Source organism: Leguminivora glycinivorella, chromosome 2 (genome assembly GCF_023078275.1).
Source record: "Leguminivora glycinivorella isolate SPB_JAAS2020 chromosome 2, LegGlyc_1.1, whole genome shotgun sequence".
NCBI lineage: Eukaryota > Metazoa > Arthropoda > Insecta > Lepidoptera > Tortricidae > Leguminivora > Leguminivora glycinivorella.
Window position 1 is genome coordinate 1,063,861 of NC_062972.1, and position 23,593 is coordinate 1,087,453.

The 23,593-nt window shown below is 39.2% G+C and overlaps 4 protein-coding genes across 5 annotated transcripts in view; all 4 read left to right on the top strand.

Moving 5' to 3' along the window:
- Nucleotides 1-4,156: 4,156 nt before the first annotated feature.
- LOC125241626 (alpha-1,6-mannosyl-glycoprotein 2-beta-N-acetylglucosaminyltransferase-like) lies at nt 4,157-8,320 on the top strand. The gene is made up of 2 exons (XM_048150191.1): nt 4,157-5,263; nt 8,177-8,320. Exon 1 carries the CDS (start codon nt 4,170-4,172, stop codon nt 5,256-5,258), a length of 1,089 nt encoding a protein of 362 aa, XP_048006148.1. The 5' UTR covers nt 4,157-4,169; the 3' UTR covers nt 5,259-5,263; nt 8,177-8,320.
- Nucleotides 8,321-10,348: 2,028 nt separating this feature from the next.
- LOC125234740 (alpha-1,6-mannosyl-glycoprotein 2-beta-N-acetylglucosaminyltransferase-like) lies at nt 10,349-11,473 on the top strand. The gene is made up of 2 exons (XM_048141130.1): nt 10,349-10,531; nt 10,895-11,473. The coding sequence occupies exons 1-2, from the start codon at nt 10,349-10,351 to the stop codon at nt 11,471-11,473; spliced, it is 762 nt and encodes a 253-aa protein (XP_047997087.1).
- A 750-nt stretch (nt 11,474-12,223) lies between these two features.
- Nucleotides 12,224-19,152, top strand: LOC125234751. Its single transcript, XM_048141139.1, has 2 exons — nt 12,224-13,443; nt 18,927-19,152. The coding sequence occupies exons 1-2, from the start codon at nt 12,644-12,646 to the stop codon at nt 19,150-19,152; spliced, it is 1,026 nt and encodes a 341-aa protein (XP_047997096.1). The 5' UTR covers nt 12,224-12,643.
- Nucleotides 19,153-19,219: 67 nt separating this feature from the next.
- LOC125236796 (nucleolar and coiled-body phosphoprotein 1) overlaps nt 19,220-23,593 on the top strand; it is an 88,052-nt gene continuing 83,678 nt past the window's right edge. For both annotated transcript variants that reach the window (XM_048143737.1, XM_048143743.1), the window contains exon 1: nt 19,220-19,335. In XM_048143737.1, the coding sequence (XP_047999694.1) occupies nt 19,221-19,335 (115 nt within the window). In that variant the 5' untranslated portion in view covers nt 19,220. The remainder of the gene's footprint in view (nt 19,336-23,593) is intronic.

Sequence of the window (23,593 nt, forward strand, 5' to 3'; positions counted from 1 at the left end):
ATCGTAATGAAAGCGGACTAATCCCAATAAAATCTAGTTACCCTTCGGGTTGAAAGATCAGATGGCAGTCGCTTTCGTAAAAGTAGTATCTACGCCAAATCCTGGGATTGGTTGACAAAGCTGACCCCAGGGTCCCATGCCGTGGCGAATGCCGGGATAACGCACGGTGGATGATAATGATTCAAGAAACCTTACAAAATAGTGAAGTTCGAAAATGTAAAAAATACATTTTATATGAGAACATTTCATATCTATTTTTATTGGCAAGAAACATACACAACTTCATATCTCTCGCGTCTCCCCACTGTCCTATTGCTTCTGGTATCATTGTCGTGACATTTGTCTTCCAACCATCAAATTTCAGTTTAAAAACGTAAGAAAAACGCCCGTGATAAGTTTTTGGAAGGAATCCTAAAATTTCTAGGTAATTTCTATGCAAGTCACAGCCTGTTCCATTTCTGAATGCCCCACAATCAGTTAGGGGGAAAAACCTGGGGCCCTCAGTAGACAACATATAGAATCTCTGTCGAGGCGTCTGCAAAGACAAGTATCGTAAAGATTTTTCCCAGCTAAGTAGAATCATCGAATGTGCAAAAATGTTTCTTCAAAAGCCTGATCTCATTCCAGGTTGTTCGGTTGAAACCAATCCCCAAATTACTGTAGTTCGAGAAACCCCACACACTTATTATCAGCAGGCTGTTTTCAGGATAATACATTTCTGGTCGAGGCTTTTGAGTACCGAGTGATAAGATCTGGCAATCCGAGCAAAACGTTGGCTGTAACTTTTCCAACATTCTCGCCATATGAACGAAGTCACTATTCAAATAATTATCTGATTCTATAAAATAGACAACGCCTGTATAGTTTTTCAAAACTTTGATATAGTCGAAAACTTCATTTATGGTCCACCACCAGAAGAGCTTTCTTTGGACTAGAATAGGGTTCCTTTTTCTTGAATCAAAACACTGGTCTAATTTTTGACAGTATGTGGAATCTTCGCCTGGATATCTGCTCGGATATATCTGAATACTGAACGGGTAGAATATCTGCATAAAGTTAGCACATTTGAAACCTCTTATTGCAGAGTTTATATCATCGTCAAAGTAGTCATGTGCAAAGATAAGGAGACTTTCATTGATCGCCCAAACATCACGAATCGACTTTAAGAATATTGTCAAAATATTCGGTTGTACACGTATCACTACAACTGTAGTACCCATTTTCAAACAGGTGTTATTCTTATAGTTGTAGATATACTGGCGTTCATTAATTTTATGAACTAGTCTCTTTATCTTTTGTATTCTGTTGGTAACTTCAGCACTTTCGCGGAACTTGTATAAAATGGTGTCGTTTAATAATTCAGGTTCTGCTTCTGCCACGCTCCAACCCTGGTGAATCGCCCTTCTGTATAAAACAGCAGCCATAAATGCTAAAATCAGTAGCAAAATGATGGTTAAGATACAAAAGACACAAGTTCTAGTTTTCATGCTGTTTCAAATTTGAGGTTAGTTTCTGTGTGTATGTATTTGATAAATACTTAAATGTAAGAAAAATGCAATATTTATCAGGCTTGGTTAGGAACTTGTTAATAATTTGGATGAACATGCATTAAACATTATCAAATTATTTTCTGATTTCAATATCTCATTTTTGACGTGTCATTACCATATGACATACATAAAATGTCATTACATGTCACAGATAACGTAAAATAATACATACCCATCAAAGAGTTACATACACACCAATGATCGGAAAACCCTTTCGTTTATCACTTCGATACGGTAACCCCATCGAATCCTTATACATTTTCACGGTTACCCTATCGTAGGGTTACCCTAAGCATTTGGTTAGATTTTTCGTTTGGGTAAGGCAACAATACCTACCCTTACTGAATTGATATGGTTTTTAAGAACAACCCTATCAAATTGTTCAAATACCCGAGTTGCTACATACAAATGGACATACTGACGTGTAAACAGGAAGAATTTTGTAGGCTATTAAAAGAAATTAGATCAATTATCAGTTCGTAAATCATTTTTAATAAAACAAGCGCCTTCCTTCGGTGGAGAAAAACATACAAAAGTCCATGTCCCTTGCATCTCCCCACTCGCCCCTCGCTTCCACCTCGTTTTTATGAATGACCTATCAAATTTCACGTTAAATGTTGGATTACCCTCCCAATATCTAATGGTTGCTATAAATGTAACTATATCACGGTGAACTCTATCTAAATCACATTCTGATCCATTTCTAAATGCTCCACACCCAGTCAGGGGAAAAAATCTGGGTGCCTCAAGAAAGAGCACGTAAAGATTATTCTCTCTCATCTTTGAGGCTAAATGCTTCAATGAATTTTCCCAACTTGGATCTCTGAAGTAACAGAACTGTTTTCTTAAACGTCTCATTTCATTCCACGTCGTTCTGTTAAAACCGAAACCGGAATTGCTGTAATTTGACCATCCCCAGACACTTACAATGAAAGTAACACTCATCGGGCGGTATAGTTTAAACTGAGGAGGGTACAACCCAAGGGATAGGAACCGACATACTGAACATAACGTTGGCTGAATACGTTCCAGCAGCTTCGCCATGACGATCAAATCTCTGCTCAAATATTTATCAGTTTCAAAGAAGTAAATATACCCTTGGTAATCCTTCAAGACATGGATATGGTCGAAGACTTGGTTGGCGACCCACCACCAGAAGAGCTTCGCTTGTGCAAGAACTGGTTTTCGTTTATGTGAATTGAAGCACTGGTTTAGCTTATAGCAGTATTTGGGGTCGATGCCAGGGTACACTTCTGGATGCAACTGAATGCTGTACGGGTAAAATATTTGTATCGCTCTCGCATATTGCATGGATGTAATCGCTTTGTTGATGTCTTCATCATAATAATCGTGAGCGAAGATTAATAGACTCTTACGAATATCATGAATACGTTTTATGGAGTCGAAGAACAAAGATAAGTAGCTTATGTTGGGATGAACTTGTATCACTAAAACTGTATGATCGAACTCTAAGCTTCTGTACCGTTTATTGTTTATTATATTCTGGCGTTCGTTTATTTGCTGAATACTCTTCTTGATGCGGTTTAACTTGCGCACAACGTAAGGGCTTTCTTTGTACTTGAGGTACTGTATATTGTAAAGGCCCTTGCTCTCTTCTGTTTTTTCATATTTCGATGTGACTAAATCTACTTCTTTCTGCAAAGTGTAATGTTTTGGTCTCCTGTTGATCAGAAGATATATCATTAGGCCTACTATACAAATTAAAAGAACAACCAATATATTAGTTACTGCACTTTTAAATCTCATGTTGTAATATAATTAATTGTACATTGATAGTTTCTTATAAAAATGTATAATAATACAAAATAAATAAATTAAAAAAACGAAATAATAAACATGTATATTCCCGTCATTAATATGACATTAATGATATCAAGATAATAAAGATACTTATAGAATATTGTTATGATCAAAGATAATATACCTACTACAGCAATACTACAGTATGTCAAGCCGTTTTCGTCACTAGAAAAAAGCGGCAAATTAGAAATATTGATTTTCCTTTTTTTTATTAACTTGCTATTGTGTTTGTGATATAAACAAAAATTAAAATAAGAAATTTGTATTCAACGAAGCTAGAATAGTGAGAAGCAATAAATATGCAAAATACTAAATTAAACACTAGGAGAATGGTGAATAGATAAAGCTAATGGCTAATAGTCACATAGTACGTGACTTGCAATGAAAAAAACTTATTACTATCGTAAATTCACTGTTATAATTAAAATCAGCAAAAGAACAGAGATTACAAATAAGAAGATTACATACTCCGTGTATTAACAACAACAAATCACAAACAAGGATAATCTATGGCAGCTGTCAATGTTTTCAAAATAAATAACTCTGAACATACTTAGTTTCGGTCTAAAAATGTAACATAAAAAATATTAACAATAAAATTATAAAAAAATATAAAACGCTTATAAAGTCAATTGATTAATCCCAATAACCATTACAATGACTATCTTAAACAGGACAATAATGTTACTGGCTGTGCTTTGTTTTTGCCTAGGAGCACTTATTAGCCAAATCCTTTACGATAAATTTCAAAAGTATAAAATGGAAGCAAGGGAAAAATATTTGAAGTCGCTAAATGAAATGGACGCTGTAGATGCGGATGAACAGGCCTTGCAAGACGAAATCATTGATATGAGCAAGATGATGAAGTTAATTAATGAGAAGCAACTGATCCGTAACGCTAAGAAAATTGGTTTAAATGACTCCAGCTTCGAAACTGTTCTAGTTGTTAAAGTTCACAATAATATCAAACATCTTGGTGTACTTTTAGACTCTATACGCAAAATAAGGTACATAACTAAAAGTCTACTAATTTTTGCCCACGACTATTATAATTTCGACATTAATTTCATGTTGAGACGCGTGCCATATGTTAGAACAATGCAAATATTCTATCCGTACAGCTCGCAAATATATCCCGACATATATCCTGGTAGAGACGACAGATTTTGCAGAAGAATGAACAGGTGTGTTTTGTCGAATAGAAGAAATGCTACTCTTGCGCAATCGAAGCTTTTCTGGTGGTGGGTGACTAGTCAGGTTTTTGATCACATCGATGCGCTCAAGGAATATGAGGGTTACATATATTTTCTGGAATCTGAGCTGTACCTGTCGTGTGACTTTATCCACGTGATGAAGATGATGGAGAAGCTTCAGCCGCTGTTTTGTCCACAATGTCGCCTGTTGTCGCTAGCGTCTCGCCCGCCGCGGCCCGAGCAATACAGTTCAAACAACAACTCACTAGTGGTCGACGCGTGGGGCCCGAACTTCAGTAGTTCTGTGACAGGCTTTCACAGGCAAACTTGGCACGAAATTAAGTATAGAAAACAGGCATTTTGTTACCTTAATGACTCCAGTTGGGGTAATTCTCTAAGGTATTTATTTTCTACGACGCATGAACAGAAACTTTTAGTGCTTTCTACTGAAGGACCTCGAGCGTTTTCTACTAAAGGATGCGGAGAGTTTAGAAATAGAACGGGGTGTTCTATGGATAGGGTAGTATTGGACATTTCTAATTTTTTGTCAAAAATCCAAAGAGAACTATTTCCGGAGTATTTTGAGCTTAAAGTCGGAGATACTGGTACAAATGAAACGATGCAAGGATATGGGAACTGGGAAGATGCAAGGGATAAGGAATTTTGTATGTACATTGCTATTAGAAACAGCTGAGTGTATTGCATCAACATCTTCTAGCATCGTGCACTTGTTCTTGATTATTCACTTTTGCGCTAGGGTTGTCACTTTGCCTACACACAACACTCACGACATCAGCCGGTGTGTCCCTCGGTGTTTTTTCACGCTTACATTTGCTAATCACTGGGTTCCACGAAGAAGAAATTCCCTGTCCCTCATTTTGGTTGAAATTTCGATGCTTCCTAATTTCAATCGCTTCACGTACTTTTCTGCTGTAGAACAGACGTTCCGTTGATAGAATTTTGGGACTATGGAGCTCGATCCAGTGGTTTGGTCCCGACTGTAGCAGATGTTCAGCTACCGCAGACTTATTAATTTGGCGGTTTTTGACAGCCGCGATATGCTCCTTGACCCTTACCGCTATTGTGCGTTTGGTTTCTCCAATATAGGAACTACCACAGCTGCAATCTATCTTGTACACACCTGGTGTCTGATACGGGATAACATCCTTTGCTGACCTAAGTTGCCCTGACACTTTGGACATCGGTCACACAAATAAGAAATCATTACGCGGAAATAGACAGAGTGCAGTGTGAATTATACGGGTTGCATAGTGAGTGTGGTGCGGTGTTATCTCGCAGTGATTTTGAATTGTGGGATCGGATAACCTTCGAACAAGCGGATCGTATTTTTTATTATCGTGTTAAAGCTCATGATAGGAAATATGAAAAGTTGAGTTTTCGATATGGAAATAACGAGACTGTGGGTGGAAATCAAGATGATAAACCTACTTCCACGGTAATTAATTTATCTACCACTCCTCTGGAAAAAGCGACCGTCAGTATATTAGAAAAGGGTTGAATTTCGCTATGACACCTAAGCGAATTCCATATGAGGCCGTGATCTGTAGTGTTGAAGAAGCAATATCGCGAAACAAGGTTCCGTCTAGGGATGCGGAGGTGCTTAGACAGGATGTTGCGGTTATTTTGAGAAAGGCGACACTACCTAAGAGTAATGTGACTTCGGAGGAGCGTTCGGCTCTGAAGAACCTGAAAGCGAATGAGAACATACTGGTTCTAAGGGCGGATAAGGGGAACGCCACGGTAGTTATGGACTCATCGGATTACGATCGTAAAATAGGGCTTTTACTGAACGATACGAGTGTGTACAAGCCTGTCTCATATGACCCTACTGCCAGAGTTACGCGCCGGATTAGAGCAGTCATCAGAGACTACAGGGAGTTTTTCCAAGATGATGTTTTCGACAGTTTATACAAACCTAAGATAGTGCAGCCGCCGAAATTGTATGGACTGCCGAAGGTACACAAAGCAAATGTGCCTTTGCGTCCAATTGTAAGTCAAATTGCTTCACCTACTTACGATCTGGCAAAGCATGTTGCATCGGTGTTGCAGCCGCTTGTGGGTAAGACGTCATCATTTGTGAAGGATTCCCGTCACTTTATAGACATTCTAAAGGGCATCACGTTGGAACCAGACGAGATAATGGTGAGTTTTGATGTTGAGTCACTTTTCACCAATGTTCCAGTGAAAGAATGTCTCGAGGTGGTTCGGACGAGGCTTGCGGACAATGAGATACTGGGGTCAGTCATGGTGTTGCTACGAAACTGTTTGGAAGGTAGCTACTTTTTATATCAGCATAGGCATTATCTCCAGATTGACGGAGTTGCTATGGGCAGCCCTGTGGCGCCGGTGTTAGCGAACATCTGGATGGAGCATTTTGAGACTAACATAGACCTGCAACCATGGGCAGTGAAATTATGGAAGCGATATGTCGATGATGTCTTTTGTATCATGAAAGGTGGAAAACAAGAAGTTGAGCAACTACTCCAGTATCTCAATTCCATTCATTCAAGGGTAAAATTTACATATGAACTGGAATCGGAACGCAGTTTACCTTTTCTGGACGTAAAAGTGGTAGGTCGGATGGATGGTACTCTGGCGTACACTGTCTACAGGAAGCCTACACACACAGACAGATATCTTAACGCTCTGTCTCATCACCACCCCCGTCACCTGCTGTCCGTCGTGAACTCCTTAAAGAACAGGGCGCGTGACTTGTGTGACCCGGAATTTCTTGAGAGTGAGTTGTCACACGTTCAGGGGGTTCTTAGAAAGAATGGGTACAGATTACACAGTAGACAGCCTAGACGAAAGCCGAGGGGGAAGCATCCAGATGTTCCAAGGCGACCAGCTTTTATGCCCTACGTCAGAGGTGTGACGGACAAGGTCGGGACGGTACTAGGGAAGTATTCTATACGTACCGTGTACTTACCGATGTCCAAAGTGTCAGGGCAACTTAGGTCAGCAAAGGATGTTATCCCGTATCAGACACCAGGTGTGTACAAGATAGATTGCAGCTGTGGTAGTTCCTATATTGGAGAAACCAAACGCACAATAGCGGTAAGGGTCAAGGAGCATATCGCGGCTGTCAAAAACCGCCAAATTAATAAGTCTGCGGTAGCTGAACATCTGCTACAGTCGGGACCAAACCACTGGATCGAGCTCCATAGTCCCAAAATTCTATCAACGGAACGTCTGTTCTACAGCAGAAAAGTACGTGAAGCGATTGAAATTAGGAAGCATCGAAATTTCAACCAAAATGAGGGACAGGGAATTTCTTCTTCGTGGAACCCAGTGATTAGCAAATGTAAGCGTGAAAAAACACCGAGGGACACACCGGCTGATGTCGTGAGTGTTGTGTGTAGGCAAAGTGACAACCCTAGCGCAAAAGTGAATAATCAAGAACAAGTGCGGGTAGTTCGAGAAACTCGCGCGGCTAGAAGATGTTGATGCAATTCCTCGCCAGTCTACCCGTGACCACGAACATAATGTGATGTTCGAAACGTCGGGCCTAATATAAATGTAAGTGTTTACGCGATTAAGTCCCGTTTTGTTCTAAAATTATGAGTGCAAATCGTGTTAGTCTAAATCAATATAAGCATGTGAGTATTTTTAATGTCATATTATGCAAGTGAATGAATGGCAAATGAAGGTATCTCCAAACTCATGTGTTGACTGTGGGTCCTAATAAATTCATTGCTTTCTGTGTTTCTCGTCCAATATCTGGTAATTGTAGTCAATTTACTTTTAAAAACATACTAAGGTACAATTTTATTAATAAATATAAGAACGGTATCTTGAAAATGTATTTTTACTTCACCACTTGAATACTTATCCAAGCCAACAAAACTAATAATCTTTTTTTAATACTTTGACAACATTTTCTAAAACATGACAGAAATCTGTAAAACGCTCTTTAAAAACAAACGGCGAAGTGACTCGATGAAAATATGTGGACTGAGCCTTATAACTTTAATTTACTCCCTCTTAAACAAATAGTAATAGGTATGTATTGTGTCCGTCAGGATGGCGTGAGAGATGTAATCACAGATGTCATATATACTATAGATCAAGCAAACATATCTACTTAGCGTATCAATTGAACTCAGTGAAATCCACTGAGTTGTCCGTCTTTACTCGCAGCTTGCAGCTTTCGGGCGTCAATTTTTGTAAGTTGAAGTCAACCAAAACATAAAAAATGCCTCGTTACGTGATATTCAATTGCAACAACACAAAAATTATGAACAATCAAGAGCCTGAGACATAAGTATTTAAAATTACAGGCAAGAATCAACTTAAGTACAAAATTAGACACGCTCGGCCCCTATACAAATATATGAATTTGTTTCTTCTATCTAAATTAAGTTCTGTGGATGTAATAATAATAAGGTAGAAGTAATGAATAATTTATGTGCATTTATTACATGTATTACGAGAAAACAAGCGCCTGTAGCCAATTTATAGGCAAAACATACAAATGGGCAGTAAAATTTTTTGTTGTTGATTTGACCAATATCACGTGTGATTTAAATACTATTATTGGCAGTTTTATGAAGTACAGTTTAGGTACAGTTTATTGATATATGATCCAGAATATAGTTCCCACACGTTGGGGCGATACACGGCTATGCGCGCCAAACTGACGTCAGAATGGCGTGTCTATGAAACTATCTATTTAATGCGTGATTGCTTGAGATACAGTTTTCTTCGCTATAGGTACAGTTTAGTACAGTTTAGGTACAGTTATTTGGTGCAAATGTTGTGACGATTCAGACATCTCTCACGCCATCCTGACGGACACGTATGTATTTACATTTTAATGAATTCGTCGTAGTTGTTAATGCTGTGTCGGGCTGCAGGTTACTGCTGTGTAGCCTGTGTAGGGTAGCGGTAGGCAATTCCTACGAACTTATCGTAGGAATTGCCTATCGCTACCCTACGCAACCGTACTGTCCCCTGGGTGGCTAGCCGAATGGCACAATCGCTCACGAAACGCTCACGAAACGAAGCGCTAGTAGATATCTATCTCTATCGCGCTTGCGTATTGGCGCGACAGAGCCAGCGGCGTATCGCTTTCGTTTGGCGTCGGAGAAATGCCATTCGGCTACGGGGCCTGGGTGGCTAGCCGAATGGCACAATCGCTCACGAAACGCTCACGAAACGAAGCGCTAGTAGATATCTATCTCTATCGCGCTTGCGTATTGGCGCGACAGAGCCAGCGGCGTATCGCTTTCGTTTGGCGTCGGAGAAATGCCATTCGGCTACGGGGCCTGATCTGACCTCACGCCGTACGATAAAAAACGCGGGCAACTTTGTCGCTGCAACTATTTTGTTTCTCACATCCAGCCATATGTGCGCTCTTTCATACCAGCTCATAGACTGGATGAAAAATTGAATTTTCTTTTGTGATCGAATTATTGTAAACCTTTGTAATTTTTTTAATAACAAAACGAATCCATGTCAGCTGTCAAACATTTCATGGCAAAACTCAAAAAAAACATACTTATTTACTGTTTTCTCATAGTTTTCTCTATAAAAATGTAAAATAATGAAAATAAAGTTTAAATTTACATTACAAAAAATTCAAAGTGGAGTTTGTGAAAGTTAGTAATTTCAAAGGGTACAATGAGTTTCTTAAAAAAAGCCGTACTATTCCTGGCTCTGCTATGTTTCTGCTTAGTAGTACTTATTAGCCAAATTATTTACGATAAACTGCAAACACATAAATACCAAGTAAAACAGAACTATTTGAAAAAGGTAGATGAAATGGAAGCTGAAGACATGGATGAAGATTCAATGTTACACAAATTTAGAAAAACATATTCCATGGAAGACAAAATAGCGGACATGAGCAAGATGATCAAGCATATCAATGAGAAGCAGCGCATCCGCAACGCCAGGAAACTTGGTTTAAAAGAATCGTACTTTGAAACTGTTCTAGTCGTTAAAGTTCACAATAATATAAGACATTTAGCTGTATTTTTAGACTCTATACGTAAAATGAAATACATAACTAGAAGTTTGCTAATTTTCGCCCACGATTTCTATGATATTGAGATGAATTTGCTGCTAAAACGCATGTCATTTGTTAGAACAATGCAAATATTTTATCCGTACAGTTCTCAACTATACCCAGACATATACCCGGGCAAAGATGCGAGATTTTGCACAGAAATCAAGAACTGCATTTCATCGACTCAAAGAAATGCCACCCTTGCGCAGTCAAAGCTTTTCTGGTGGTGGGTGACCAGCCAGGTTTTTGAACACATCAATGTGCTCAAGAAATATCAGGGTTTTATATATTTTGTGGAGTCTGAGCAGTACCTGACGAGCGATTTTATTCACATGGCGAAGATGTTGGAGAAGCTTCAGACGCTGTTCTGTCCGGAGTGTCGCCTGTTGTCCCTAGCGTCTCATCCGCCGCGGCCTGAGCAGTACACTCAAAACAACAACACACTCGTGGTTGACGCGTGGGGCCCGACCTTCAGCAGTTCCGCGATAGGCTTCAACAGACGAACATGGTACGAGATTAAATATAGAAAGCAAGAATTCTGTAGTTTCAACGACTCGAGCTGGGATAACTCTCTAAGGTATTTAGTTTCAACGACGCAGGAACAGAAGTTCCTCATGCTTTCTCCTGAAGGGCCGAGAGCATTTTCAACTAAAGGATGTGGTGAATTGAATGGAACGGAATGTTCTTTAGATAGGATATTCTTAGATATTTTAGAGTTTTTGCCGACAATCGAGGAGGGACTCTTTCCGGAGTATTTTAAGCTGAAAGTTGGAGAAGCAGAATTAAATGGAACGATAGAAGGGGTGGTGAGTGGGAAGATGCTAGAGATAAAGAATTCTGTTTGTACATCGCTAATAGAGCCAGTGAGCCCGTATTGACCACTCCATACATCTGATCGATGAAAAACGCAAATATACGTGTATGTATAAACGTATTTTTAATGTTACTGTGCTTCTGTTTGTGATTTGGATTCGTCTTATGCGTTTGGAATCATGAAATTGTAACAATAGTTTTCATTTGAATTATAAAGATAAAGTTGAATGAATAAAGTAAAAACTTGAAAATGCCTTATTACTAATGCTTCTAAAGCATAAATAGGTACTTCCTAATATTACGTTGTATTTCATAAAAATAAGAACACTAACTTTATTTTAAATACTATTAACAAAGTTGGAAAACTCTATTAAAATCTCTTAAACGTAATTCCATAAGTCTCAAAATCCTAATATTAATTTTAAGTATTTCTAAGAAGCCCCGAAGTGACTCAATTAAAAAGATCGGGACTGAAACATAAAACTTTTATTTACTCCGTTTTCAACAAATATGGGTTAATGTGTTCCGTGTACAGTAATGTCGAAGAAAAGAAAGCACAATGTATAAGAAAATGTGAACGTGTTTGATACAACCATGTAGCATTCCAGACAAGGTTCACATTCCAAAAAACTTTACACAAAAATTTTGATTGTACATTTATACACAGAAGAGAATGAAAAACAGTAAGACACTGCTTTAAAACATTGGGTGAAGTTTTAAAATTGTTTGGCATGAGGGAGTGAAAGTATGGTTAGGTTAAAAATAGTAAATCGGTGGTTTTCGGAAGCGATCGTGAAAGCTCGGCAGTGCGCAGCCGCCCGCCTAGCAGCGCGCGCGCAGGCTAGGGCGGAACGAATTATCGATACGGTTTTACAGTCAAAAATGTATTACTTGAGTGGGAACAAAATAAAAGATATAAATTAAACTTAATTGTAAGCTGAAGTGAAAACGTAAATAAAGTACGCGTGTGTTATTATTGGTAACTTCCATAAGGAAGTTAAACTTCAAATTGAAAGTGAAACGGTATTAACTGTGTGTGAGGGTGAATTACTTACTTGTAAAGCTAAAGCTTAGCTTAATTTAAAAAAAAATGAATAGTTCAGTGTAGACAATAAGAAGGCAATGTATCACTAGTAGCAAATCACGAAATGCATTCCGTTACATTCTGTCTCGCCCCGCCGAACTCCGCACGTGCGTTTATTTTCATTTATAAATAGGGCAGACGCAGCTGCAGCATGATGTCATTGAAAGAAAGCAGTGACGTCACTGACGGCCACGAGAAAGAGAAAGATTTGGCGGAGCTTCCTCCGAGCGGGACATCTCTGCACAAGCGGCGGAGAGGCGAGCCTCCTGCATCCCTCTCAGTCAAGCCGCAGACTCCTTCTGACGAGGGATCCTCACCATGCACCGCCGGACCCAGCTTAGAATACTCCTGGTCACTACCCGAAGGAGAAGTCCTCGATCCAGAAACCCTATGCGAAAGCATGCTCCAAAGACTAAAAGATCGAGACGACTTAGCTTCTAAACGCGGCAAAGATCTCGCTGTCAAAACAAAAGATACCGTCGAAGCGTTGGAACAGCTAGAGAAGCTAGTTCAACTGCTGGATCAGTTTGTAAGTTTAAAAGAGCACAACGCCCGTCTTTTAAAAAAGTTGCGAGACGTGAACCATTTGAAGCGTCTGCATGAAATGTATAAGAAGATAGAACAGGAGAATGTGTTGTTGAAGTCGGAAGCTAAGGAGATGCAGATGATAAACGAAGCATTTGATGCTGAGTTGGAAAGCGAGTACGGTCAGGCGATGTTTGACAGTATAATGGCTGGGGGGAGGAGTATGAAGAGGTCGGGGTCGAAGTGGAAGAGCCATGGGAGGTTCGGGGGCTCGCTGCTGAGGCGACAGAGGGCGCGGTCGGCGGGAGGGGATGAGAGTGACGCGACGCCCGGCACGCCGCTAAGAAGACGGTCAGAAGGCATTTTTTGCAAGGAAGTGGAGAAATCTAAAGTTTCTAAGTGGACTAAAGTGAAGGCTGCTTTTAGGTAAGTGTTTGGTTTTAGTAAAGTTTGTTTACAAGTAGTTATGACCTTATAACTTAGGTAATAATAATTATAAGATCACAGGTTGAAAATAACACAGAAGTGAACAATGAACAATGCCCATATTACAATAAATATAAGAACTTTGTTCATAATTTGAACGTTTTGCGGTTACTATTAAATTATCTTATTCAGAGGTTAAGATCGTACTTAATTTTGAAGAAGATGGTGTTGATAGTCCTAATGATCTCTGATCTACAGGGCCGTGAAGTTTTCGACAAAATTGGTAATATGCGCGTGAGAGATAGCCTCTCAAACATTCCATAAAAAATATGGTTTTAATGTGATTAAATATTTTTTTTACAGTTACTTGCATAATTATAAACTTTTTTATGTTTGTATGTCCTTCAATCTTCTGATTTTCATGTTTTCATAGTATTTAAGCTATAGTTTAAATTGGCCCCCCTTAAATTGCGATGGAGGCTAATTTCGACTAGATGGTAGTTTTAATTGCCCCGCCATATTTTATATGAAAATCAACATCACTAGTGATGTACTCGATTCGAGGTTTTGTATCGATATTAATACCTCATTTAGTGACTCTGGCTCTGGAAAGGGCTAAAATTATATTTTATTGAACGTCATTGTGTATTATCGATTATTTTAAGCATTTAGTCCCTTATTGGTCTGATTATGAACAGAAAATAAGGTGTGCGCGGGCGGGTACAGTTATGCACCTATAGACACAGTATCTAATAGGCACGATTCCCATCACTATACTTAGTATGGAGACCAGTTTTAATTACCCCGCTAACATCTTATAAGTGTTTTTTTATACAAACCGACAGACATACATAATAATGAGTGTTTAATTTAGGTTCTTTACGTTTTGACAAACCACATGATATCTGGTTTACCAGTGTAAGTTCACTGTAACGAAACTTATTATCAATAGTTGGAATTCCCTCTCGGCGGGGTAATTATAACTATTTCACCATCTCATATAAAAATCGTATTAAAGTATACGGAATCTTTATTTTTGTGATGAGCGTCAGATGAAATAGAACTTAGATAACTAATCTCAGTGTGAAGGCAATCAATTATCATTTAAATTACCGTTGATAGTAGTTTTAGGCAGTCAAAGTTGTACTTATATTTTAGTAGTCGCAGTTCCCCCGCTTGACTTTACTTGCCGTCACTTTCGGATATAAACACTATAGCCCTATTACTTAGTGCCAAGGTACTAAAACTGCCTAAAATTCCATTCTATTCACATTTAAGTATGTTGCCAATAGAAAGTATATACCAAACAATTTAAATTCTTCTTTAAATTAAAATAGGTACATTCGAGTTCATAAATATATGTACATTTTTTCACCTTATTGCAACGAGTCACGGTAGTCACATATTTGTGATCAGTATCTTGCCAACATAGACGTGTTTATTTTATACAACATACATATGAATGCATTTTGTTTCCTTTATTTATCGACATTTTCAAACTGCTGTCCTAGAAAGGTATCATAACAGATATTTGTGTAGGTATGTCCTACGAAAATAAATGAAGAATCTCGAGATGTGTTGATGTAGCGATAGATTCAAGTTTTAACGGCCAAGGTGGAAATTATTTCATTTTGATATCTATTAAGTGATAGACAATGTTTGTCAGATCACTTATGAAGAAATTATTATATTATAAAATATGCATGATTATCTATAATCTTAATAGTAAGCCAAACTTACAAAATAATATTTGTAATTGATTTTATTACGTTAAAGAAATTGTAAGTAATTTTATTAGGTATTTGCAAAATCTTCTTATTGCGTTAACAATTTATATTGGCAACATAAAGTTCTTGAACAGAAAAGTGCCATTTTGATCCTTCCAAATAGGGGAGAAAAATTCACTTTCCGAATGGGTAATGTGTGGTAATGTGAATATAACGTTGCTTTAAACAAAGCTGCAGGTACATAAATTCCTGAAATGTTTATGTCGCGGTCTTGTCACCTGCCAACACAGACGTTTCATTGTGATTAATGAATCTTAAAAGTTGTTAAATTGTTTGTGGGGATTGTTACCGGATTGGATAATTAATACATAATTTTTGTCTATGTTTAGTACCTTGTTGGAAATTGGGTACATCTGACAAACATTTTTTTTTACTCCCGAACATTCGTCATTTACAGGGTCGTGCATAGATCTTTAAAACCCTACATAATATTAAAAGTCTATTCCCCAAAGCTAGCGTCCGCCGGCTTTCCGCGCATGCGCGCAGTAACGAAAATATTGAAAACGCATTGTTTGGCTCTGTAACCATGGCAACGCATTGTTATAAAAATACTGCGCGCGTGCGCGGGATGGCTTTGGGCAGCCGCGCTGACAGTGCAAACCTTTGCGTCAAAATACAGGAAGCAGTGTAAATTTCACGAAAGTTATTCTAGAGAACTATTAAAAACTATGTAAGTGCATGGTCGTATTTATATCTTCAAATGAAGTGACTCATATAATTTCGATCGAACTTCAGTTCAAGAAGTTCCTTTGATCATAAATAAGGAACTTAAGAAAAAAATCATAAACTAGAACGTTCCTTTGCTAATCCGCGAATTGATAACGTGCAAGTCAATCAGTGCTAACCTGTTGTACTTACTTGCGTATTTTTTACATGCAATTAATTTTCCCACCCTCCCACCGCAAAAATAAAAATAAATACGCAAATAAATACAACAACCCACCACCAAAAATACAAAACTCGACACGTGTTTCGCCTCTCTACGAGGCATCCTCAGGAGTTGATGTTGACGGTCCGAAGTTCCGCAACTGACTGGTTGTCTCCAGAATGGTCGGCCATATTTATACTTTGTCCACCCCCCCTACCAAGCAAGTTAGATGGAAAAATTCGTACCTAATAACGGCGATGACGCAACATTCAACTGCTCATTAAGGATCAACCCCCTATTGTGGTACCTAATTATTTCCAACTGTTCCAGAACCCCTAAACGCAGCCCTTTCGGACCGTCAACATCAGGTCCTGAGGATGCCTCGTAGAGAGGCGAAACACGTGTCGAGTTTTGTATTTTTGGTGGTGGGTTGTTGTATTTATTTGCGTATTTATTTTTATTTTTGCGGTGGGAGGGTGGGAAAATTAATTGCATGTAAAAAATACGCAAGTAAGTACAGCAGGTTAGTACTGATTTACTTGCACGTTATCAATTCGCGGATTAGCAAAGGAACGTTCTAGTTTATGATTAACATGGATTTCCGCAAAGTAACGCCTGATTCCATCGATTATAAGAAAAAAATGTTTAGTACAACCTACCCATGGTGTTTTTTCCGCACTAGCTGGCAAAGTAGTTCATTTCTTGCCAGGTCGCAACTTTAAAGGGCCATGTACTGAAAAACGTCGTACGATACACGTCCGAAGAGGGAATTCGGAACCCGTTTCGATTTCGCTTTTTGGATAAAGTGCAACATACATAAATACGAATAATCGAGATAGCCTTTTACCAGTTTGGTGAAAATGATTAAACCAATATGACACCAAACAGTAAGGTCCGACCGAGATTCTCGGCCGCGAATAAACTGTACGAAGTCTCGGCCGAGACTTCATACAATTTATTCGCGGCCGAGAATCTCGGTCGGACCTTACCAAACAGATTAAGTACATTGTACGAAATACCATGGCAGCTCAATTTCAAACAAATCCACTCCGCTGATTATTGCCGCGCGTCTATTTCTGGGTTTATGGTACCACTACAATGTTGGCTACCGTGACTTAACCCCTTCATCCCGCGGTTCTATTCCTGTCTGACATTAAACGACTTTGTGGTTTAAGATTTAGAATTTAATTTTGTTTGTTTTTGGTGACCCAATATCGGGCTTGTGGGATTCAAGGGTTTTATATGTCTTATGTCTTATTCGGTTAGCAAAGTCAGGCTATGTTATGTTTTCATGCAAACTGCTCCGTCAAGATTTTATCCGAAATATCCGTATACATTAAGTCCGTTGCAACAAAAATATGTATTTATAATTCTACAACGATTTCGGCACTGTATTGTATTGTCTATTTTCATATGTAATACAACTCAATGTAACTCTTCTGTAATGACTGTTTGTGCCAAAATAAAGAGAAAAAAAAGATTGCACACACATCTTGCACTTATAAAAGTAGTAAATGCCAAGGGTGTTTTTTTTTTCTTTATAAAATTCATTAAACGGATTTATGTTAATTATGACGTCACAATCACAATCTGCGTTCTAGTCCCGATTGTAATCGTTTTTTACTCCAGCACTTTTATTTGTGAACATCGTTAGTTCATATTATAGTACATATATATAGGTGCGTTTTCACATTATCCGATCCGATATCGGATGTCGGACCGATATCCCATACATTACAGGCGCCATCTTGGATTTTTTCTATTGAAACCCTTCCGACATCCGATATCGGATCGGATAATGTGAAAACGGCCTAAGGAGCCTGGCAGCGCGTAGCGGGATGGCCGGCTTGTCAACCGGGGTGGCTTTAGGAAAATTTGAGGTTGCTTTGTTGATATTTGAACGCCTTTAAAATTAACATTATTCATTATTTACTAAAACTGTTACTAGTTAGGCCAATAAATATTCTTGTAAATCTACCATAGAAAATCGCGAATTTACTTACGGTATGACTTTAAAACTAAGTTTTCAAAGTCACCCCTGCGTTTTAAAGCCACCCCGGTTGACCGTGCACAATCTTATGCGCAGTGTCTTGGGATTTTCATACAGTGAAGTGTAAACATATGGGTGTACACATCTTACTCAAAAATATGTCCCATAGCATCTTAATCCAGAGTAATAAGAGCGTACTACCATAATTTATGAGACTATTTTCTCGATACATATTTTTTCTACTCCCGTGTTGTTATTCGTCATTTACCGTGTCGTGCATAGATCGTTAAAGCCCTACATAAAAGATGCCCGCCCCCACCCGGCGCCCCGCGCACCCACGCATACGATATAGCTCTTAAAGCATTGTTAGGTAGCCTTTAAGAGATCCAGCTATATCTCTTAAAGGCTACCTAACAATGTTTTAAGAGCTATATCGTATGCGTGGGTGCGCGGGGCGCCGGCCGGGGGCGGGCGGCGGCGCGGGGGAGTGACAAGTCAAAATACTTATAGGAAACAGTGCGAAATTCACGAAAGTTATTCTAGAAAACTATTAAAAGCTAAGTGCATGGTCGTAGAAAAAGTATTGTAACATGCGACGGTGTTTAACTGAGTCAATAAATACTTGTGGCGTCTTACCCACGCCACTCGTCTTTTTTGACCACCTTTAAACGCCTGTTGCATAAAATATTATTTTAATCAGATTTAGGTACGTTGTCTTATACCTTAAACGCCAAAAACATATTTCCAGGCGTTGTGTTTTAATTTTAAAAATTCAAATTAATTCCCTAGCTATTATTAACGAGTAGGTATCAGTTATAACCTTAATTTATCTTTGCAGATGGGAGAAAGCCCAATGGCCTCAAACAACCGGCAGCGCAGTGGCGTGCGGCGCGATGGTGGGAGTAGTTGCTCTCGCTGGTTCATCACCAACCGGCATGGGGTCGTCTCCACCAAGCCTGGCGCACCCTGAAAGAGATTCAGCAAGTCTCACTCCAGGCAGTGCGCTGTCACTCACGCCTAATTCAAGCTGCGAGGAGTTGAGAGAACCAGGTAAGAACAACTAAGTACCTACTACAGATAAGATTGATCAGTTACAACTATCAGTACCGTCATGGTAGGGATGGTAACTGGCATGGGCTGGTCTCCTCCAAGCCTGGCGCACCCTGAAAGAGATTCAGCAAGTCTCACTCCAGGCAGTGCGCTGTCACTCACGCCTAATTCAAGCTGCGAGGAGTTGAGAGAACCAGGTAAGAACAACTAAGTACTACAGATAAGATTGATCAGTTACAACTATCAGTACCGTCATGGTAGGGATGGTAACTGGCATGGGCTGGTCTCCTCCAAGCCTGGCGCACCCTGAAAGAGATTCAGCAAGTCTCACTCCATGGCATGGGCTAGTCTCCTCCAAGCCTGGCGCACCCTGAAAGAGATTCAGCAAGTCTCACTCCGGGCAGTGCCCTGTCGCTCACGCCTAATTCAAGCTGCGAGGAGTTGAGGGAACCAGGTGAGAGAAAATACATCAAATAGTGGGATAAAGCCCAGGACCTGAAAAAAAACTAGAACTCTTGTATAGAGTATGGTACGGGTGTCAGTTCTAGTTCCTTTTCAAACTAGTTTGGGGTTCTCTTTTTTAAGTCAAATGCACCATATACAGGATACTATGGTAGTTTGACTACAGGGGCATTCCACGAGAATGTCGCTTACGACATGCAATTCTTCTAATACTTCTGAAGACGCTAAGAAAGCGAAGTTGTGTCTGACAACCTTTTGACTTGGTTAATCAATTGGCAGTATTTTCTCGAGCTTTACGGATTTGATTGATATAGCTGCCATACAAGGCAAAAGCATGTCGTAAGCGACTTTCTCGTGGAATGCCCCTACAGACAATACACGAGTCAAGAAAGTTTGGGTGCATAAAGGCCATCTAAAATCGATGAAATAATAAAAATCAATAACTAGGTACATGTAATTCATTTTCCATGTTATAATACTCTTCCATGTTATAATAATCCGTTCCATTGATGCGTAGGATTTTCGGTAATGTTTTATTATTATTAGTCTTCACGTATAAGCGCTGGTAGCCTAGCGGTAAGAACGTGTGACTTTCAATCCGGAGGTCGCGGGTTCGAACCCGGCTCGTACCTATGAGTTTTTCTGAACTTATGTGCGAAATGTCATTTGATATTTGCCAGTCGCTTTTCGGTGAAGGAAAACATCGTGAGGAAACCGGACCAATTCCAATAAGGCCTAGTTACCCTTCGGGTTGGAAGGTCAGATGGCAATCGCTTTCGTAAAAACTAGTGCCTACGCCAAATCTGGGGATTAGTTGTCAATGCGGACCCCAGGCTTCCATGAGCCGTGGCAAATGCCAGGATAACGCAAGGAGGATGATGAGTCTTCACGTCTAACTTCATCTTTATTGCAAAAAAAATACCCAGTTTCCCCAAAAGTAGTATTTGCGTAAATAAAGTGTTATTCACAGGTTATAAGGATTGGAATGCGTATATTTATCCTGTTTATTATATTCGCGATTGATGCGTTCTAAGAACATTGCATCGCCGATGTGTTTATAAGCAAGCTCTAAAATTTTACGGGAATATCGGTGCAATATGAGTAGATATTGTATGTAAAGGATATGACTCAGGAAATAATATGAGATGCTGTTTGATTACTACAAAGAGTACCTAAGGTCAATGTTGGGAAGACCGGCTTTCAGACAATTCCGTCTACCTACCAGTGGCGGCTGGTGAAAATTTCTGCTAGGCAACACTGAGCAAAAAGAAACCTAACTTAACACTAGGTACTTTACTAGTAGACAATTTTAGGCCAGCCGGTGGAATCGGCTTGTATGGACCAGCCGCTGCTACTACCTACTCACAATAACTTTTTTATTTATATCTTGAGGTCATAATGAACTAGATTTAATATGGGACTAATGCCAGGGGCGGCTCACTCCGCGATTCTATCGCCGCGCTACAAGTACATCCTGGCGGCCGCGAGTTCGCGGCCTACTCAGGGGTGGCGCGCGTTCTCACGGAATGCACGTTCGCACTTTCCATTGTTACTTTACGTCGCGAGGTTTTTTAAGCGATGTGGAATGGCTAATAATACTTAGTTAAATAGACATATTGAATAAAATAAATGCCATAAGACATGCTTACACAGATCTACTATCGATTAAGTCCCACGGAAAAGTTCAATAAGGCTTGTGGTGTTGGAACTTGAACAAAAATATATAACTACAGCATATATACCTAGAAAGTACCCAAGACTTGAATATAATAGTATAACATTTTATGTGAGTATTAATTCGTATGGATCCATTGGTAACCCTATCACCGGACGCCGCGCACGTGCAGCTCGTTTCTTTGTAAGAATTTTGTAGGTATTTAAAAAGGCGGCATTTTGGGAACATCAAAGCAGTGGGCCTTCTGTACTTGTACTATTATATATTCTGTGCTAATGCTGAAAACGCGAAGAAATTTCAACCGTAATGATAAAGCTTATTTCTATGGAACAGCCAATTTTTTTTTTCTGATTTCAGCATTGGTCCTACAATAAAAGTTGTTCATTATGACCTCAAAAGTCACTATGCAAAGTTTGAAATGTCCTTTTTATTTCACCCTGTATGTACGTACGCTTCTACGAACTTAATCGTCAAACATGTGAACGGTTATATATTATGTACTTACTGCAAACTATTTTCGTGCTTTAATATGATATAAATATTTTAATCTGGCAACATAAACTTCTTGAACAGAAAAGTGCCACTTTTGAACCCTCAAAGCTGCGAAGAAAAATCGCCTTCCCGAATGGGTGATTTTTTTATGACAGTCGCAAACATAGCATCAAAAACAGAAGAATAGAACTTTAGCTTTAGTTGGCTTTAATTTTATAAAGTATCATAACATGGAGTCAAATTTAGCATAAAGCAAGCTAAGCTGCCAACAATTTTGACTTATTACTTTTTATATTATAATCTCTGATAATCTCTCTTGAAATGATCATACAATTTTTCTCGCCATTAGCAATAAAACGTTTGCAATCCCACGTGGCGCCAAAATATCTGCAAAATCTAACTCATAATATCAAACCGTTATTTTTAGAAATCCAATGCGTCGCTATACTATGCGTACGGCATTATCGCAAGTCTGAAATAGACCGCATTCTTCGATACCACATCCGTTGGACTGTTTTGTAAAAGGGTGTACATATGAGACGTACTATGGCCCAATTCGAAGTTTTGATTCATAAACACTCTGTGTTCATAAAAGATTAGCTCCAGGTGCCTTACAGAAGACCGCAGCCAAATAGCACTAGACCCTACTCATAGTGTTGTGTTCCTGCCGGTGAGTAAGGCTGCCAGAGCTCAACGAGGGTGCGGTGTGCTGATGACGGGAGGACTTACGGAACTGACTTGTTTCGTCTATTGTCCTTTGAGTCGTCGGCAACCCTAACCCTCCTTGGAACTTGTATACTCCTTTTTGCTGTGTACTTAACACAGCAAAAGGGAATGTACAAGTTTCTAATGGGGTGGCAACGCGCATGTGACATTGTTTAAGTTGCAGGCGTTCATAGGTTACGGTGACCGCTTTACATCAGGCGGGCCGTATGCTTGTTTGCCACCGACGTAGTATAAAAAAAAGATATGGATTGCATAGGTCTGTGACAAATAACAACATCAATACAGAACATTTCTAGGATCTTTCCACAGGAGGGCGATTTTTGTGTCACTAAAATACCGGTTGAAAACGGTGACTTGCTATTTTCAGTAACAATTTTCTGAACTCGAACGCGTGAGACTCAAAAATCGGCCCGCAGATTCTGGAATTTGGTGTCATCAGGATAGAAGAGAATTACAGAATTATCGTGTTGTTTGACGCAGAGCAGCGAAGCGCAACCAGTGACCTATTTCACGAAAGTGACATGAACACTTGACACTGACATTTGTGCCTATTTCTAGGGTGCCACAAGTGTGCCTATTTCTGAATTGATATGTAACATTACTATTCAGCAAAATTTCCTTTAATATAAAAATGATTACTATTCAGCGTCCATATTCCTTTGTTGAGCAGGCACTGAAGGGAAGTGTCACTGTCGGGCGACAACTGTCACTGTGGTGAAACAGGCCACAGGCGAGTTTTTGTGCCAGATAGTAGCAATCAAATTGGCAGCTGTCTTTTGATAAATTTAGGAAATAATGATTATATATCACATTCTTTATTTACCTCTTAAAAAACTTAGAATATGGCCTTGTATGTATTAAATGAATTTTCGATACACGTGTTGCTTTCAACTTTTATGTAAGTCACGGTTTACACTTCAGTCGTAAACGTTAGCAATCGTACGTTGGATCTCTGCGAATGATCAATTTGTTTACCGACGATTGATCTACCAGAAATACGGACAAGACAGTAGGACATACACATTTTCTAAGTTATTTCTGGCGAATAATTTTATATTTTGAATTACATCTCAGACTTTCTTGATGAGTTAAGTATGGGA

Excerpts from the sequence above, each read along its gene's own strand:
- LOC125241626 (XM_048150191.1), top strand. The coding sequence starts at position 4,170 with ATGGACGCTGTAGATGCGGATGAACAGGCCTTGCAAGACGAAATCATT.
- LOC125234740 (XM_048141130.1), top strand. The coding sequence starts at position 10,349 with ATGGAAGCTGAAGACATGGATGAAGATTCAATGTTACACAAATTTAGA. Across the intron at positions 10,532-10,894 it reads AAACTGTTCTAGTCGTTAAA|TCTGAGCAGTACCTGACGAG; the intron begins GTTCACAATAAT and ends TATTTTGTGGAG.
- LOC125234751 (XM_048141139.1), top strand. The coding sequence starts at position 12,644 with ATGATGTCATTGAAAGAAAGCAGTGACGTCACTGACGGCCACGAGAAA. Across the intron at positions 13,444-18,926 it reads AAAGTGAAGGCTGCTTTTAG|ATGGGAGAAAGCCCAATGGC; the intron begins GTAAGTGTTTGG and ends TTATCTTTGCAG.